Source organism: Scyliorhinus canicula, chromosome 17 (genome assembly GCF_902713615.1).
Source record: "Scyliorhinus canicula chromosome 17, sScyCan1.1, whole genome shotgun sequence".
Classification (NCBI taxonomy): domain Eukaryota; kingdom Metazoa; phylum Chordata; class Chondrichthyes; order Carcharhiniformes; family Scyliorhinidae; genus Scyliorhinus; species Scyliorhinus canicula.
Genome location: NC_052162.1, coordinates 18,846,096 through 18,866,114, shown reverse-complemented (window position 1 = coordinate 18,866,114; position 20,019 = coordinate 18,846,096). Strand labels below are relative to the sequence as shown.

Genomic DNA, 20,019 nt, shown 5'->3' with positions numbered 1-20,019 from the left:
CACCCAATGCGGAGCATGGTCTGAAATCGCTATAGCCGAATATTCGGCATCCTCCACCCTCTGGACCAGCCCCCTACTCGGGACAAAAAAATCAATATGGGAATAAACCCTGTGCACGTGGGAGAAAAAAAAGAGTACTCCCGAGCCCTCGGCCTCCCAGACCTCCAGGGATCCACCCCTCCCATCTGGTCCATAAACCCCTTCCCCTACCCCTTCCTCAGACGAACCTGGTCCGCCACCTTCAGGTGAGTCTCCTGAACCATGGCCATGTCCGCCTTTAGATGCGAAAACACCCGGGCCCGCTTAACCGGCCCATTCAACCCCCTCACGTTCCACGTGATCAGCCGGATCAGGGGGCACCCCTCCCCCGTCGACTAGCCATAGCCCATCGACTGCTCGCCCCTGGCCAGTACCCCCCACTCGGCCCGTTTCCCACGGCGATAGAACCTCAGCCCGACCCCCCCTGACCCACACCAGCTCCTCCCTGGCCAATCCAGCAGCAACCCGGTATTCCTCTTCTCTTCCCTCCCCCCCCCCCCCCCCCCCCGAAGGCTAGGACCCCTCCTAGCCGCGACGCTCCCTCCATAGTACTCCCGTGAGCCAGCTGACTTCTGCTGACCCCGGCAGCTCCCGCCCTAACTCCGACCCCTCCCGATATGGGGTCCCCCCGCAGCAGCTCCTTGGCACCGCTCCAGCACAGGAAAACGGAACTGATATACACGCTCCTTGCCTCCAGCTCCACCCCCCTTGTCCCGCAGCGCGGGAAACCAGAGGAAAGCCCATGCTTTCCGACTGCCCCACCCCCTCAACGCAGCTCCCAAATAGCAGTCCCAACCCATCCACCAACAGCGTACAAACAAAAAAAGAACAACCACAGACCCCAACACCCCCCCCTTAAAACACAAAACCATAACCAACGTCATTCGAAAGCAGGAAATAAACAAACCGAATAGCCAGCAACAGCATAAACAGTGATACAAAAAACCCCCACAGTCCCCAATCCCTAGTTCGAGTCCAACTTTTCAGCCTGCACAAAGGCCCACGCCTCCTCCGGGGACTCAAAATAGTGATGCCGGTCCTTGTAGGTGACCCACAAGCGCGCAGGCGGCAGCATGTCGAATTTCACCTGCCTGCTGTGGAGCACCGCCTTCGTCGGTTAAACCCGACCCTCCGCTTGGCCACCTCCGCACTCCAGTCCTGGTAGATGCGCACTACCAAATTCTCCCACTTACTGCTCCTCACTTTCTTGGCCCATCGCAGAGCACTCTCGCGGTCACTGAACCGATGGAACCGCACCAGCACCGCCCGCGGGGGTTCATTCGCCTTAGGCCTCCTGGCCAGTACTCTGTGGGCCAGCTCCAGGGGCAGATGGAAAGATCCTGCCCCCACCAGCGAGTTCAGCATCACGGCCACATAAGCCGACAGGTCCGACCCCTCCAGCCCCTCCGCGAGGCCCAGGATCCTCAAGTTCTTCCTCGACCGAAACTCCATCTCCTCAAAACGATCCTGCCACTTTTTGTGGAGCGCCTCGTGCATCTCCACCTTCCCCACGAGGGCCGAGACCTCATCCTTGCGCTCAGAGGCCTGCTGCTGCAACTCAAGGATCGCTGCACCTTGGGTTGTCTGGTTCTCCAGCAGCTTACTTGTCGTAACCTTCAGAGAGTCCAGCAACTCCACTTTCAGCTCCGTAAAGTAGCGCAGAAGGGCCGCCTGCTGCTCCTCCACCCACTGCCTCCACTCCTCGGGGGCTCCACCGGCCACCATTTTGTCCACCTTCCCCCGTTTTTCCAGGGGAGCTGCTGCCGTTTTTTTCCTCGTCCCTTGAATTCTGGGTCCGCACCATAAATCCCAGGGGGTATTGCTCCAGACCCCTTTACACACCGGGAATCGTCGAATCAGTGCCGTTTGGGGCCCTTAAAAGAGCCCACAAGTCCTATGAAAGCGGGAGCTGCCGAACGTGCGGCTTAGCTCCGCATTGCCGCCACCGGAAGTCAGTTCTTATGTTAAGTGCATTGCTCAAACAACCTTCTACAACCACCCTTGTGTCATGTTACTAAACCAGTTTTGGATCCGTCTCGACAAGTGTCCTTGAATTCCATGTGCTTCAAACTACTCAATCAGTCTCCCATGTGGGATCCTGTCAAAGGCTTTGCGAAAATCCATATAAACTACATCAACTGCACTTCCTACCTATGCACTGTCACTTTATCAAAAACTTGATCAAATTTGTTGGACATGACCTTCCCCTGACAAATCCATGCTGACTATCCCTAATCAACCCATGTGTTTCCAATTGGAAATTAATTCTCTTCAGAATTTTCTCCAATAGTTTTCCTACCACTGACATGAGACTCACCGGTCTGTAATTCCCTGGTTTATCGCTACTGCCCTTGAAAAGAGGAACAACATTAGCTGTTCTCCAGTCCTCTGGCACTTTCCCAGTGGCCAGAGAGGAATTAAAAACTTGAGTCAGAGCCCCTACAATTTCCTGTCTCTCCTCCCACAGTGTGACTTGTATGCATGTCAGTACAGTAATTTGAGCCAGAGTTATAAATGAAAGATGAGTTGTGAATCCATCCAAATGGAAAACTTGCGTATCGCATAATTATTGACTTTCCAATTCTATAGAAATTTTGTATGAATACTTTAGTGTGCAAATATGAATAAAGCACAAGTGCACCGGCTGTTTTCAGAGTTAATTTCTCCTCCATCTTGGTTAATATTTTATGAACAAGAATGATCTGAATCCGAGTAGAGAAAGTTTTTGTGATTTGTGTGTCGTATGTTTTGCACTTATAAATAATATTTAGATTATGGTGATGACAATTATTTTGCAAAATGGTTCATCCTTTTCAAGCTTTCTGCAAATGTTGACGTGATTGACCAAGCCATCCTCTCCTATTGCCTTCCCTCCATCAGTCAACTTTGTCGCACTGCTAAAACCAGGTTCCATTCCAGAAATGGAAAATACTCTGCAGTTCAAGAAAAGTAAAATACTGCAGTTGCTTACGAAATTCTGGAAAATTGCAACCAGTCTGGCAGCATCTGTGATGAGAGAAGCGATAGTTAATGTTTCAGATCAGTGAGCTTTCAGCAAAACTCATCAGTCCCACCAATGAAAGGTCATTGATCTGAAATGTAACCTCGTTTGTCTCTCCACAGACACTGCCAGAGCTGCTACGAATCACCATGACGTATCTTCACACATCTTATTTCTGATCTAAGGACATAATTTGAAAACAAAGTGCTAAATTCCATGTGAATGCTCACAACACCCAGCTCTACCTCACCACCTCTCCAATGTCTGATTTGTTATGCTGCTTGTTTGCCATGTAGAACTAGATGAGTATAAATTTCCTCCCTGCTAAGTATGAAGCTATCGTCTTCGGTCCCTGCAAGAATAATAAAATTTACAGTGCAGAAGGAGGCCATTCGGCCTATCGGTTCTGCACTGGCCCTTGGAAAGAGCACCGTACTCCATCCTCCATCCTATTGCCGTAACCCAGCAACCCCACCTAACCGTTTTGGACACTATGGGGCAATTTATCATGGCCCATCCACCTAACCTGCACCTCTTTGGACTATGGGAGGAAACCGGAGCACCCGGAGGAAACCCATGCACACACTGGGAGAGTGAGCAGACTCCACACGCAGTGAAGACCGAACAGAAACGTAGTTCTTTTAACCACTGATGTCATCTGTCTACCTGACCACTGTCAGAAACTGAACTAGACTTCCCAACTTGGAATTCTATTTGACCTAGAGATGTGCTTCCTACCCCATAAACTGCCTACTTTCCACCAAGTTATGCCACCGATCTTCAACCTTGTCAGCTCATTTTGTTTTGATCCATGCCATCGTTGTCTATCTACTATTCCAAAGTTTTCCAGGCCAGGCCCCATCTTCACCATCCATAAACGTGAACTCAGCCACAGTTTTGCTGCCAGCATTATATACCAGCATTCTGTTTCATTCAACCATCACTGCTACTGTACTTGCTGACCTGTTTTGGCTCCTTCCAGCAACCCCATAGTTTTAAAACTAAAACATCCTTCCTTCCCTGCTCCTCCCTAGTTCTGTAACCTGGAGAAACTAGGAAGACAAATTACATTGTAAGGGGTTAAGTCCTGCTACAATTGTCTGAGGCTTTGATGAGACCATACCTGGAGTACGGTGTACAACTTTGATCACTATACCTAAGGAAATAAATGCTTGCCTTGGAGGAAGTATAATGAAGGTTTACTGAATTGATTTCTGTAATGAGAGGGTTGTTTCATGATGAAGATGGAATAGAGTGGACTTGTACTCTGTGGAGTTTAAAAGAATCGGAGCTCATTGAAATATATGCATGTCTGAGAGAGCTTGACCGGGTATGTTCCTGCTCCTATTTCTTATGTAACCTCCTCCAGCACCACAACCCTTTCGGAACTCTGCATTAACTCCTGAATCCTTGATTTCAGTTGTTCCACCATTGGCAGCTGAACGCAGAACTACTATGGCTGTAAGGTCTAGAATACCTCAAAACTCTACCTTTCTGTCCTCCTTTTAAGGCGTGTCTTAAAATCTGCCTCTCTGATCAAGCTTTTTGTCACTTGGCTTATTAGCTCAAGTGGCTTGGTGTCAAATATTGTTAATACTTGAAACCCCATTCGGACCGTTTCATATTTAAAGTCCTATTTAAATGTAAGTTGATATCAAAATATCTTACAGGATTTGTTCCATGATTTTGAAAGCAGAAATATTTTAAGTTTGAATTTTACTTTTCAGTAAAAGGAATAAAAAGGGTGAAAAAAATGGCAAAGGATTGAGGCATTTCTCGATGAAGGTCTGTGAGAAAGTGCAACAGAAAGGAACAACTACCTACAATGAAGTGGCGGATGAGCTAGTGGCAGAATTCAGTAACACCAACAACCAAGAATCTGGCTCTGATGAAGTAAGGCACTCCTGATACTTAGCAGGTTAACAGTGGCTGCATTCTTTATTCACACACTATTAAGTAATTATGATGCCTTTGATACATCTAGTTACAGGAGATTGTTTTAATCATGTATATTTTTGTATAGATAACACTCCTACAATGAACAGAACTGTGAAATAAGACAGTGTGTGCTTGGTGAAAAGGTTTTGTAACTAATATAAGGAATTTGGATATCCTTCCTGAACACAATTCTTCTGATGGTGGGAAAGGGGAAGCAAATGAGAAGGAACTGGATTTTATTCTTCAATACTACTGACATCCGAATACAAACTTACCTGAGCCATCAAATTGGGTGGTCAAAGTTTTGATTGACTGCAGACTGGAGAGTATATTGCATTGGTGTAGGTAAAGTTAAATGTAATTAATGTCTTGCTGAATTAGGCGTGTAACTGAAGGAAACTTGAGGTGCACTTTCATATCTTGTGTTGCCCTATTATGTATTCTCATGTATTTTCTTGTCTTTTCTTGAATTTTGTTTAATTCCCTTTTCTTCCATGTACTGAATGATCTGTTGAGCTGCTTGCAGAAAAATATTTTTCACTGTACCTCTGTACACGTGACAATAAACAAATCCAATCCAATAACCATTTTCTTTTTTTTAATAAATTTAGAGTACCCAATTATTGTTTTTCCAATTTAGGGGCAATTTAGCTTGGCCAATCCACCTAGCCTGCACATCTTTAGGTTGTGGGTACGAAAGCCATGCAAACACAGGGAGAATGTGCAAACTCCATGGACGGTGACCCAGAGCCGGGATCAAACCTGGGATCTCAGCGCTGTGAGGCAGCAATGCTACCCACTGCACCACCATGCAGCCCTCATACCCATTTTCTTAATTGATGAACAATTTGGTAATTCACTGAGTTCAGGTTGGTAATTGGAAAGCAATTTACGGACCTAACTGAGAAAGAAAACTGAAAAGACTGAACAATAAAGTAATGAGTGCACAGTCCAAAATAAATGGAAAGCAGTTCATGTGGCGTAGTCCTTTGCTAGAAGAATGTAGGAATTTAAGGAATTAATAATGAATAATTGAGTTTGAACCTGTGATGAAGGGTGGAGAATGAAACTTCAGAAACAGGCGTGATGGCTGATACATTGAGACTATGACATCAAGGCCAGAGATATGTTGCTTAACTGGAGAGTCGGATATTCTGGATTAAGCATTGACCGACAAAAGTAGATTGATGAAGATGGGGGCGGCTTCACATTTTCCGGAATTCTTCCAGAATTGCTTGAAAGTGGCATTAGTAGGGCAGCACAGTGGTGCAGTGGGTTAGCACTGCAGCCTCACGGCGCTGAGGTCCCAGGTTCGATCCCGGCTCTGGGTCATTGTCCGTATGGAGTTTGTATATTCTCCCCGTGTTTGCGTGGGTTTCGCCCCCACAACCCAAAAATATGCAAGCTAGGTGGATTGGCCACGCTAAATTGCCCCTCAATTGGAAAAAATGAATTGGGTACTCTAAATTTAACAAAAAAAATGTTTTAAAAGAAGAAAGAAAGTGGCGTTAGTTTGATTTATCCAGTCAATAAAAGTCAGGTGCTTTAAAAGCTGGCAGCAGGGTGCTAATCTTGAAAAATTGGTCATTTTGGTGTGTTTAAACTCTGGTATGAGAAGTGTTTGGGTCTCGGAAGAGGTTGCAGTTGTGCTTACCAGAACTTTACATGAAGGGAGAATAAAGGCCTGTTGATGACATTAAGCACATTTGTGGTGTTGGGCATTAAGTGTAGAATTGTAACCCTTGAAGGTATATTTGACAACATACAAAGAATGGCTAATTATTTGCTGTTGTTTTGCACTAATGGACTCCACTGAAAAGAAGTAGGAGCTCAACTTCTTTCTAAAATCTCCTATGTAAGTGAACATTACAGAAAAATGAAGCAAGTAGACACTGGGTATGTGAAAACTGCTGAATTTGTGTACAAATTGAAAGAGAAACAGAAAATGGCCTGGAAGGTCCAGAACATCAAAGCCATTGTGGAGAGGTTGGGAGCATTTAAGGCCATTACACAATTAAATCCTGGTGAGAGAAACTGATAGCTATGTGCAAAAGCATGGGCTGGATATGTGTGAATATGTTATGCAAGATAAATATTTGGTGATCTATATAGAAGTAGTGAGGAGTGGCCTGTCGATTGTAATGGTCTGTGCTATCAAATGTTGTATTGTTGATAACCATGGAAAGGTCCCCTGCACGAACAAAATAAGATGGCCAAGGTGAGTTGGAGATGCAGTTCAAATGTAGCGAGGAAGAGAGATGGCGGTGAACTTTTCTGGCATCTATACCAACCTAGATTATGATCGACAAACGTTAGACCGTGAAATGAATGAATGCATTTGGTCCTTCTGACAGTTGTACATAGCCATTTTGTGGCTGCTAATGTAATTGCGACCATGTCTTTTTTTTTTAAGTGGTCAGCAAACCGTGTAGGATAAATAATTGGCACTTAACTCTAAACCAGAACCTTCCTATTTGTTGCTGCAAATAGCTTGAGTTTCATCAATTGTCTTGCTGACTGCTAAATAGGTGATTGGGAAGCAAGTTCTTCGGTGCTAATCTTACCGGACAGAGTAAGATTGCTGGCAGCAATATGCTGTCCACAATATCATAACTGGAAGAGAGCCTTCTGCAACGGAACACAAATTAATGTGTGTGTAATTAAAAATGAATTAGAGGTATATTGCATGGTGGAATCCATCTCTTGATGGGCACACTGTTCAGAACATTGTGTATGGGTATTCTACAGTTAACTTTCTTTTTAGTTTAATATTGCTACATCTAGTTCCTTCCACTAGAGGACTTGTGTGATCTATGTAATAAATGTTCTGTAGTGATAGAAATGGGTGTTCTTAGTAACACCCAAACTTTTTTTTATCATTGAGTTTTCATCTGCTTATACTTCAGATCAATATGTAACAAAATTGTTTGTTTCTTAAAGCTTGATAACCAATGGACTAGAAATTATTTGTATGTGTAACCTTGATCAAATTGCTTGAGTATAGGAAAAGCAGTGGTCCATTCAACTCCTCAAATTTGTTCTGCTGTTCTGTAAGATTGTGGCTGCTCTGTATCCTAATTTCATCACCATTGGTTCCCTATTCCTTACCACTTTTAGCTAGCAAAAAATGAACCTTAAATTTAAAATTCTAAATTGAGCTTGCATTTGCTACTTTTGTATGAGATCCAAATTTCTACCACTATTTTCCTCACCTTTCTCCTCATGTCCTGCCTCTGAGTTTAATGTTATGAACCCTTGTTCTGGGCTCTGCTGCCAGTGGAATTTTTTCTTTATCAACCCTATCAATTCCAATTAATATCTAAACAAAAAACAAACAGTCAAATCCACTTCTATATTCTGGAGAGTGCAAGTCCAGTTTGAGATTTCTCCTCATAATTTAACTCATGGAGGCATGGTGCAATTTCATTGAATCAGCTCTGCACCACTTCCTAGGCAAATACATCTATTCTTATGATATGCTACACCGCACACTACTCTCGATGTATATCAGCCATGGCTCAGTATGCAGCACCCTCGCCTCTGCATCAAGGTCCTGAGTTCAAGTCCCAGTGAGAATTTGAACACAAAAATCGGTCACACCAATGCTGAGGGAGTACTGCGCTGTCTGAGGTATTTTGGATGAGACATTAAACTGAGACCCCGTTTTCTTGCTTGGGTGGATGTAAAAGATCCCATGGCACTATTTTGAGTTATCCCAGGTGTCCTGGCCAATATTTATCCCTCACTCAACATTGCAAATCATATTATTGGTCATTATCATCTTTCTGTTTGTAGAGGGTTGTTGTGTACAAATGTAACTACTGGATTTCCTACATTACTGTACTCAAAGTAATTGATTGAGTGTAAAGCACTTTGAGACTTCTGGTAATCGTTAAAAAGACTGTATGAATGCAAGTCTTTTTTTAAATCGGGGCTTTGCATCGTGGTGGCGAAACGTTCTTTTATGTTCTAGCCCTTAAAATCTAAAGGCTAATACTCGCAACAATTTTTGTTTTGGTAGCTGACCACAACATTTTAGAAATGCGTATACATGGACCACCAAGTCTCAAGACCACCATGGTTCCTAAATTTCTGCCATGCCATGAGGAACAACCACGGGTTGGGGCTAGGATTTGGAGAGCTACATGTAGGGACTATGGTGCAGGCCAGGGCCACTGCGTAGCCCGTTGGACCTGGGTGGGCACTTGGTGTATGCACCAGGCTAACATTAACCCCCCCCCCCCCTACTTTTGCGGACACCTTGAGGCTGCATAAGCATGAGCTGCTGGGGGGGGGGGGGGGGGGGGTTTAATGTTAGCCTGGTGCATACGTCAAGTGCCCACCCAGGACCCTACATGTAGCTCTCCAAATTGTTAGCATGCAGACATAGCAAGTAATTTGGAATGTTGGCCTTTATTGCACGAGGGTTGATATAAAACTAGGGAAGTCTTGCAACAACTGTACAGACAATAGTAAAACTTTACCTGGAGCACTGTACACCATTTTGGTCTGCTGAAGGAGAGATATACTTGCATTCAAAGCAGTTCAGAGTGGTTCACTAGGCTGATTCCTAGGATGAAGGGGTGTCTTACAGGATAAATTGAGCAGGTTAGTCTTGCACTCCCATTTAGAAGAATGAGAGGTTATCTGAGGAGGCCTTAACAGGTTAGATGTTGAGAGGAAGTTTCCCCTTGTGCAGGAATTAAGAACCTTCTCCTCGGGTTTGGTGATCCTCAAGTTAAATCACCACCAGTCAGCTCTCCCCCTTAAAAGGGAAAGCAGCCTATGGTCATCTGGGACTATGGTGCCTTTACCTTTTACTTCAGAGACCAAGAATAGGCATCTGTTCCTGTCTTAAGCAGTCAGATTTTGGACAGCTGAAAACTGTACTTGCTTTGTAGTTGGCCCCTCACTACTACACTCTATTTTGCTGCTACGGGTGACCATAACCAACTTACAAATCGTTCAACCAAAGCTTGAGCAGCTCCTTCCATTTGCGGAAGTGCGCAATCTTTGCTCGGCCCTTCGACAGTAGCCTTTCTTGACAAGTGCATGTGCAACCATGATAGACTGACACAATTTCATGTGGGGTACGACTTTCACTGAATTAATAATACATCTGTACACTTTTACTTTGGAGAAAATTAAGATTGTGTTTAGTGATATTATGCAAATTCTAATGCACAGCAGGGATACGATCAAAAGAATATAAGACGTCGTGTATATGATGCTTTGAATGTGCTCATGGCAATGAATATAATCTCCAAAGAGAAAAAGGAAATCAAGTGGATAGGACTTCCCACAAACTCAGCTCAAGAGTGCCAAAATCTGGAGGTAAGGGAACAGTGATCTTTTGTGTTTCCATGAAGTGTAGTATATGTCCAATATATGCACTGTTAGAAGTTTTGGCTTGAGAAAAGACTGATATTTCCATGCAACACCTCAGCCTCCTGCCCTAATAACACTATGGCTGTGTCAAATGTTGTTTGATAGCATTCTAGTGAGGCTTCTTGAGATGTTTTACTTGTTAAAAGTCCTGTTAAATGTAAGTTGTTGTCTTTAGTTTACAGCAAGTTATTTGTTTGATTTTTATTTGAATAGATGGAGAAACGGAAGAAAATGGAAACAATTAAACAGAAACAGTCACAATTGAAGGAGTTGCTGCTACAGGTAAAATAAAATTACAAAAATGTGCAACATAGTGCAGTTTGTATTATTGCTGTGCCAGTCCACATGATGACTAAATTTATTCTCATCCCAAAGAGCGTCTTTAAATTTTATCTAGCTTACATTTTTACTGTCATATTTTTGAATTGTATTGGTGCTATAAGAGTTGTGCAGAAGCTTCCATATTATGTCAGAGATCTTCTTGAAAGATGTCCGCTTTGACTACACGGTAGCTCTCCTGCATCTGAATCAAAAAGTCTTTGGTAGATGCAAAAGATCCTGTGACATTATTTGAAGAAGAAATAGTAATTCCCTTGATGTCCTTGTCTATATTTATCCTTTGCTGAAAAACTTGTATGGCTGGATGCTTTTGAGAAAGAAAGAGGGTTGGGGGGGTGGAATACCGGGTTGCTGCTGGAATGGCTAGGAAGGACGGGGGGGTAGAGGAGAGGTGTTATCATGGGGAACGGGTCGGGCGGGGTGTGCTGGCCTGGGGCGAGAAGTCGATGAGCTGTGGCTAGTCGGCGGGGGGGGGGGGGGGGGGGGGGGGGGGCAGGGTGCCCCCTGATCCGGCTGATCACCTGGAACGTGAGGGGGCTGAATGGGCCGGTTAAGAGAACTAGGGTATTTTCTCATCTGAAGGGGCTGAAGGCGGACGTGGCTATGCTACAGGAGACCCACTTGAAGGTGGCGGACCAGGTTCATCTGAGGAAGGGGTGGGTGGGGCAGGTTTTCCACTCCGGATTAGACGCGAAGAACCGGGGACGTGGTGATTCTGGTGGGGAAGAGGGTGGTGTTCGAGGCGTCTGAGGTTGTGTCGGACAAGGAGGGCAGATATATTATGGTGAAGGGTAGGCTGCAGGGAGAGAAGGTGGTGCTGGTTAATGTATATGCCCCGAATTGGGATGATGCTGGCTTTATGAGGCGCATGTTGGGCCGCATTTCGGACCTGGAGGCAGGGGGCCTGATCATGGGGGAGACTTTAACACAGTGCTAGATCCCCCACTGGACCGGTCCAGTTCAAGGACGGGTAGGAGACCGGCGGCGGCCAAGGTGCTGAGGGGGTTTATGGACCAGATGGAGGGGTGGATCCCTGGAGGTTTGGGAGGCCGAGGGCGCGGGAGTATTCCTTTTTCTCCCATGTCCATAGGGTTTACTCCCGAATAGATTTTTTCGTCCTGAGCAGGTGATTGATCCCGAAGGTGCAGGATGCCGAGTATTTGGCCATAGCAATTTCAGACCATGCTCCACACTGGGTCGATCTGGAGATGGGGGAGGCGCGGGACCAGCGCCCGCTGTGGCGCCTGGATGTGGGGACGCTGGCTGATGAGGAGGTGTGTAGGAGAGTCCGGGGAAGTATTGAGGGGTACCTTGAGACCAACGACACGGGGGAGGTCCGGGTGGGGATGGTCTGGGAGGCTCTGAAAGCAGTGATCCGGGGGGAGCTGATTTCCATCCGGGCCCATAGGGAGAGGAGGGAGAGACTGGTGGGGGAGCTCCTGGATGTGGATAGGAGGTACGCGGAGGCACCGGAGGAGGGGTTGCTGGAGGAACGGCGTAGTTTGCAGGCCAAGTTCGACTTGTTGACCACCAGAAAGGCGGAGGCACAGTGGAGGAGGGCGCAAGGCGCGGTATATGAGTATGGAGAGAAGGCGAGCAGGATGTTGGCGCATCAGCTCCGTAGGCGAGATGCGGCTAGGGAAATTGGTGGAGTGACGGATAAGGGTGGGAATGTGGTGCAGAATGGGGCAGAGGCGAACGGGGTCTTTAGGGACTTCTGCGAGGAACTGTACCGGTCGGAGCCACCGATTTGGGGGGGGGGGGGGGAATGGAGAGCTTCATGAATAAGCTACGTTTCCCCAAAGGTGCAAGAGGAGCTGGTGGAGGGGCTGGGGGCACCGATAGAGTTGGAGGAGCTAGTCAGGGGGATTGGTCAAATGCAGTCAGGTTAGGTGCCGGATGGGTTCCCGGTGGAATTCTATAAAAAGTATGCAGATCTGGTGGGCCCCCTGTTGGTGCGAGCCTTCAATGATGCATGGGAGGGGGGGGGCTTTGCCCCCGATGATGTCATGGGCGCTGATCTCTCTGATCCTGAAGTGGGATAAGGACCCCTTGCAGTGTGGATCATACAGGCCAATCTCGCTCCTCAATGTTGACGCTAAGTTGCTGGCGAAGATCCTGGCCACCAGGATAGAGGACTGTGTGCCAGGGGTGATACACGAGGATCAGACAGGATTTGTCAAGGGACGGCAGCTCAACACGAATGTGCGGAGATTGTTAAATGTTATTATGATGCCGGCGGTGGAGGGGGAGGCGGAGATAGTGATGGCGCTGGATGCAGAGAAGGCGTTTGATAGAGTTGAGTGGGGTACCTGTGGGAGGTGCTGGAGTGGTTCGGATTCGGGGAGGGGTTCATCAAATGGGTGAGGTTGCTCTATGAGGCCCCGATGGCGAGTGTAGTTACCAATGGAAGGAGATCAGAGTATTTCAGGCTCTACCGTGGGACCAGGCAGGGGTGCCCCCTGTCCCCCTTGCTTTTTGCACTGGCGATAGAACCTCTGGCTTTGGCGCTGAGGGAGTCGGGGAGGTGGAGGGGCCTGGTGCGGGGTGGGGAAGAACATAGGGTATCGCTGTATGCGGACAACCTGCTGTTGTATGTGGCGGACCCAGAGGGGGGAATGCTGGGGGTGATGGAGCTGTTGGCTGAGTTTGTGAGCTTCTCGGGCTATAAGTCAAATCTAGGCAAGAATGAGGTATTTGTAGTACACCCGGGTGATCAGGAGGAGGGAATTGGGAGGCTCCCGTTTAAGAGGGCAGTGAAGAGTTTCAGATACCTGGGGGTACAGGTGGCCAGGAGTTGGGGGACTCTCCATAAGCTTAATTTTGCCAGGCTTGTGGAGCAGAAGGAGGAGGAATTCAAAAGGTGGGACATGGTGCCGCTATCGCTGGCGGGTAGAGTGCAGTCCGTCAAAATGACGGTTCTCCCGAGTTTCTTGTTCCTCTTTCAGTGTTTGCCCATCTTTATCCCTAGGGCCTTTTTTAGGAGGGTGACTAGCAGCATCATGAGCTTTGTTTGGGCGCATGGGACCCCGAGGGTGAAGAGGGTCTTGGCGCGGGGTAGAGATGGTGGGGGCTGGCGTTACCCAATGTCTCGGGGTATTATTGGGCGGCCAATGTGTCGATGGTGCGCAAGTGGGTGATGGAGGGGGAGGGGGCAGCATGTAAACGGATGGAGAGGGCGCCCTGTGGAGATGCAAGCCTGGGGGCCCTGGTAACGGCGCCGTGGCCGCTCCCTCCTACGAGATATACCACGAATCTGGTGGTGGTGGCTACCCTCAAGATTTGGGGGCAGTGGAGACGACATAGGGGGGAAGTGGGGGGCTCGATGGAGGCTCCGTTAAGGGGGAACCATCGGTTCGTCCCGGGGAACATTGATGGGGGGTTCCAGGGTTGGCACAGAGCGGGCATCAGACAGCTGAGGGACCTGTTCATTGATGGGAGGTTTGCGAGCCTGGGGGAGTTGGAGGAGAAATTTGGGCTCCCCCGGGGAACATGTTCAGGTATCTGCAGGTAAAGGCGTTTGCTAGGCGACAGGTGGAGGGATTCCCTTCGCTTCCCGCGAGGGGGGTGAGTGACAGGGTGCTTTCGGGGGTCTGGGTCGGGAGGGGAAGATATCTGATATCTACAAGGTAATGCAGGAGGTGGAGGAGGCGTCAGTAGAGGAGCTGAAAGCTAAGTGGGAGGGGAACTGGGGGAACAGATCAAAGACGGGACATAGGCTGATGCCCTGGAGAGGGTTAAATCTTCCTCCTCATGTGCGCGGCTTAGCCTCATCCAATTCAAGGTGCTGCACCAGGCCCACATGTCTGGGTCTAGGATGAGTAAGTTCTTTGGGGGCGAAGACAGGTGTTCGGGGAGTCCAGCGAACCATGCCCATATGTTCTGGACATGCCTGGCACTGGAGGAGTTCTGGAAGGGGGTGGCGAGGACGGTGTCGAGGGTGGTAGGATCCAGGGTCAAGCCAGGCTGGGGACTCGCAATTTTTGGGGTCGGGGTGGAGCCGGGAGTGCAGGAGGCGAAAGAGGCCGGTGTGCTGGCCTTTGCGTCCCTAGTAGCCCGGCGGAGGATCTTGCTACAGTGGAAGGATGCGAGGCCCCCAAGCGTGGAGACCTGGATCAATGACATGGCGGGTTTTATTAAGCTAGAGAAGGTCAAATTCGCCCTGAGAGGATCGGTACAAGGGTTCTTTAGGCGGTGGCAACCTTGCCTCGACTTTCTGGCTCAACGATAGGGTACTGGGTCAGCAGCAGCAGCAACCCGGGGGGGAGGGGGGGGGACATTGACTTTGTTTGCTTATTTAATTTTAATTTATTTTTAAGTTCTCTTGTTGTTTACTGGGTTTGGGGGGGTGTGATACATGCGTTGATACAGTCTTGGGGGTGTGACAGTTATTATGGTGTTTTATTGTTGCTTTTCATTGTTTGTTATATTTTCTGTAAAAAATTCCAATAAAAAAAATTTTTTTTTTAAAAAGAGGAAGAAATAGGGAGCGAGCAAGTAAATTTAAATAAAATTAATCCTTTATTAAGTTTTAAATTCCAAGCATATTTATGTTTTACAGCAAATTGCCTTTAAGAATCTGGTTCAGCGAAATCGCCTTGTAGAACAACAATCTGGCAGAGTTCCTCCTCCAAATACTGCCATCCAGCTGCCCTTCATTTTAGTCAACACCAGCAAAAAAACAATCATAGACTGCAGCATCTCTCCTGATAAGTAAGTATGTCAAACCTGACTGTTTTGTATGATGTGCAAACTTAGCTTTTTCATCAAATGTTGTATGAAGACGTTGCAGAAACCCAAATTATTTTGGTGTTGACATTGGAGGTACCGATGAACCTTCACCTGCAGACTGGGAGGAGACTGTATCTGCACAGTTTGGCATTTTTACATTCTTTAGAATCATAGAATCCCTGCATTGCAGAAGGAGTCCATTTGACTCATCAGGTCTACACAGACCCTCTGATTGAATACCCTATCTTGGCCCACTCCCCTGCCCTATCTGTGTAACCCCACCCAACCTTTGGACACTGGGAGAATTTAGCATGGCCAATCCACCTAACCTGCACATATTAGGACTGTTGGAGAAAGCCCACGCAGACATGGGGAGAGCATGCAAACTTCACATAGTTACCCAAGTTGGAAAGAAAACTAGGTCCCTAGTGCTGTGCGGCAGCAGTGCTAACCACGGTACCGCCCTCAAACCTTGGGCCTAGCGCATCTGTGCCAGTAGAAAAACAGCATGTGCTCTTGAGTCAGGTGACCAAGAACATAGTGCATGGAAGACTAGTGTCGCAGGCAGCGAACAGAAGGAGGTCCCAAAAGATGAGCCCCAGAGAGGGAACAAGGGCAGGATATTGAGCAGAGAAAGAGGCTCCAAACAGGAAAAGGACTGCAGGGATGTTTAAGTGAAGAAGGCAGCCTAAGATTGGTAGCACTGCTGTGGGCCAATGGGACATGGTACCCCTTTTGGAGCAGTAGAGTTCTTTTTCGTGGAGTTGAAGATCTGACGTTTGCTTGAACTGTGCTTGAGTGCATATGTGGGAATCCAGGGGAGTGGAATCTTTGGGGATGAGATTGAAACCCTGTGAGGTGGGCTGTTGTTGATGTCGTCAAAGTTGGAGTTCATTTCTTTTTCAACTTTTGGAAAGAATTACCAGGTTAGATTTTCCAAGATAAAGACTGGAATCCCGCATGAGAGAGACGGTTTCAGTAAGAAGGGCCCGTACTGCGTTGTTATGTTCTATTAGTTAACTGTGTTACTGACGTCTGGGCGGATTGTTGAGAAATCTCTGGATTCCGTCTTGGTTGCATTTGCATTTTATTGTGTAGTGTGGTGAGTTCAGCCACTGTTTGCCTGTTAACTCACCTCCATCATACTGTCCCTGAATGTAGAGTACAAGATAGATATTGTAAATTGTTTTACCTTTCTAACCTTGTATAGTTAATTGTATTTTTGTTTGCTTAAAACCGGTGGAATCTTGCGGCTTTATTCACTGAGCAAGTGAGTCTTGAATCTCCAACTTTAACAAATCTTACCAACCAACTTGGTGGGGGTGAGGTCAGGTCAAGGGTCATAATATCTTCCCTTGCAAACTACAATTCACTGTAAATCATAGATTGTGATATTATCAGTCATGGTATAAATGGTAAAATCTGAGTATAATTTTTTTTAAAGATGGTATACTCTGTTCTGCTTTTTAAATTGGAATTCTACTTTTTTTTTCCTATGAATTTTAAAATCCCCTGAGTAAAATATTGAGGAAACGAACTGAAAACAAAAACTTGCATGTTATGACTTGAAAGCCATTAATCTTAAAGGCTGTAATTTGAAATGCTGATAGGATAATACATCTCATCACTATTTGAAATCAAACCTCCCAATATTATTATATTAACCCTTATGCAAATTGATTTTAAGAATAGACCTTTCAGGTAACATCTAATTTACAATAGTTTTAGTTTAGTTGTCTTGGAAGCATGGGCAAGGAATATGACAGAAAAGATGGATGTTTTTTATTTTAATAAATTTTAACTGGGACGGGATATTTTGTCAGGAACATGTTGAGAAGCTAGTTTGGCACTTTTTCTTAGGTTATCTCTTTAAATTTCCCAAAAGTGAAAAATTAAACATTTTCACCTTTTTTTCTCCACAGATTCGAATATTTTTTTAACTTTGATAATACATTTGAAATCCACGATGATATTGAAATTCTTAAGAGAATGCGAATGGCTTTTGGATTGGAGTCTGGTGGGTGTTCTGCTGATGAGTTGAAGATGGCTAAAAGCCTCATACCCCATGTGCTGGAACCATATGTAATAGGTAAAATGCGGATGGGCGGGGTGCGGTTTATGCATGGTGTCCGTCCATCATATGTTTGATTTTTGTATATTAAACATAGTTGTAAAATCATGGTGAATGAATTATTAGTATAATTTATCTAATTTTCCTGCGCACGTGTTTGTTTTAAATACATTTGCTATTTCTAAGCTACTTGAAGAAAAGCGTACAATTTATAAAAGCACAGTTTCATCTCAAAACTCCTTGGTGAATTACTTGGAAGTGCATTGACATTTTTCGATCAAATGCAAATGACTTGTCAGCTATTGGCACTTAACATCTGTCTGCTAGCATGTAACTCACCCCTGGCTAACAATGGCCTGTGCCTGCAAAGAGCTCAACCTACTTGGAGAGAAACGAATGACATTGGAACCTTGTCTCACCGAGTAGTTAGCAAGTGTTAGAAACTCCTTTATTTATCGAGCCCATGGATGATGATAGTTGTTGTGCCCATAGCTCAGGTGATTAAATGTACCATATAATACTTGTAGGTCAATAAATACTAATTTCCTTGAGCCTTTCTTTGCGAGTTGGGACGGGGTGGTAGTTGGGGGTTAAATGGAACATTATTCACTGAGTGCATCCTGGTTTGATTTTGAGCCATCTCAGGCAGTTTGTATAATGGGTTGCATTCAGCTCCATGACACGCTCCAAATGTTTCTGATAATTGTCTAGATCTCCCATCTTATTGCAGGTTGGTTTCTTGGATTTATTATTTACATACAGTAATATCCTGGTGAGTCAAATTCTTGGAGCTTTGTGATAGCAAAGGAGACCCCATTCCCACATGAAAGCATCTGTAATCCGATATGCCTTCAAACAGGGGCTTTTCACAGTAACTTCATTGTGACTATTGTGCTAAGTAGTCAGTAACTAGTGACAATAAGCGATTTTCATTTCATTTCAAACTGTGTCAAAAAAAATTCAAATACAACCAATTCAAATGCCAAATGATTACACAGTAAATGTGAGGAAGTCTTTATTCAATTTGATCACACCTTGCAATGGCCTGGACTTGTAAACGGGCAGAGCTTTGCATTGAAGTTAGCGCTGGAAAAATGCTGTAATCTTTTTCTGCTTGTTGTGCTGTCTTCAGATGCGAGCGATTTGGTCCACCATGTCATCAATGCAGACAATCATGTTTTTGATGTTTTCGTGCTGCGGTGCGATACCCCAGAGCATCTCTGCAGCCTTGTTTCATCGGCTAGGGAAACAGGATTCCTAACATGTTCGCGATGCCCACCCCCCCAGGTTTGGGGGTTTGGCACCTTGGTGCCGGGTTATCCACTGCGGCCATGGCTGATGACAACTATCCGGAGGCCACAGACCAATACGGAGACCTGCTACAACGATGCTCGTGCCTTCTGAAGATGCGGTTCAGGTGCCTGGACCGCTCTGAGGGGTCCTTGACGCTGAGGGTCGCTGCATTGTGGCAGCCTTCTGCGTCCTCCACAACATCGTGCAGCAGAGTGGTGACGTGCTGGAGGAGGAGGATGAACACCATGCCTCCTCCGACCAGGAGGATGCAGGAGAGGATGGGCAGGACATGGGGCCTAGGCAGCTACGGGAGGCTAACCAACGTGTGTTCCAGGGCCAATACGCACGGGCGTTCTGATCGCCTCCGGAGGGGGAAGTTACTGAATTAGATAGGTTTTATGACAATCTGAAGCAGCTCCCAACACTCAACTCAACATCATCCAGGACAAAACGTTTGCTTCATCGGCACACTTGAACTTTCATTTCCTCTACCTGCAGTGTGCAGCAGTGTGTGCCATCTACAGGATGCATCCTAGAAACTTGTCACAGTTCCTTCGACAGGACTTCCGGTGGCGACATGTAGGTGGACGTTGCACTTTGGGTGGCTCCTGCTAGAGCTGAAATTTTTTGGGCCTTCGCATCCAGTTTTTGGGGAGAATTTTGAATGATTATTTGTTGCAACGTCTAAGGCGACCTAAGGATGTTGAAAACCCAGAAAAATAATCTAGGGGAAAAGGTGACGAAAGTCCCCTAGCAAGTTTTAGTGGGGAGATCAGCGGGAGGTAAATTGACGGGAGCAGGCTCAACAAATAGGGTGGGGTCCATTATAGTGGATAAGCTGGCCACGGTGATGGTGGGGGAATTTAAGTGGCTGTTTTCCAAGCACTTTGAGAGGCATCGCACGGCAATGATGGCCTCGCTTAAGGAGTGGGTGGATGATACTCTTGTCCCGATAAAGGAGGCTCTGGAAAATACATTTCTTGTTGCAGGAGCAAGGCGAGGTGTTGAAGGGGGTGGAGGAGGCATTGTCGCAGCTCAGCAACCAATTCACCTCAATGAGTGAGGATCTGTGGTGGGTGGTTGAGAGTAACAAAGGACTGAGAGCCACTGAGGCTGAGAACAGATCATGAAAGCAGGACCTAAGATTGTGGACTGCCCGAGGGGTTGGAGGGACGGAGGCCGACTGAGTATTTTGCGGAGATGTTCGGCAAGTTATTGG

General features: G+C 46.4%; 1 protein-coding gene across 2 annotated transcripts in view; it reads left to right on the top strand.

Annotated features, from left to right (window-relative positions):
* The window catches only part of tfdp1a (transcription factor Dp-1, a), an 89,356-nt gene that overhangs the window by 50,461 nt on the left and 18,876 nt on the right, over positions 1-20,019 (top strand). The window contains exons 6-10 of one of the 2 annotated variants that reach the window (XM_038774576.1): positions 4,768-4,933; positions 10,169-10,312; positions 10,580-10,648; positions 15,267-15,418; positions 17,359-17,525. In XM_038774576.1, coding sequence (XP_038630504.1) covers positions 4,768-4,933; positions 10,169-10,312; positions 10,580-10,648; positions 15,267-15,418; positions 17,359-17,525 — 698 coding nt within the window. Of the gene's footprint in view, positions 1-4,767; positions 4,934-10,165; positions 10,313-10,579; positions 10,649-15,266; positions 15,419-17,358; positions 17,526-20,019 lie in introns of both variants that reach the window. The other variant, XM_038774575.1, reaches the window with a different exon arrangement.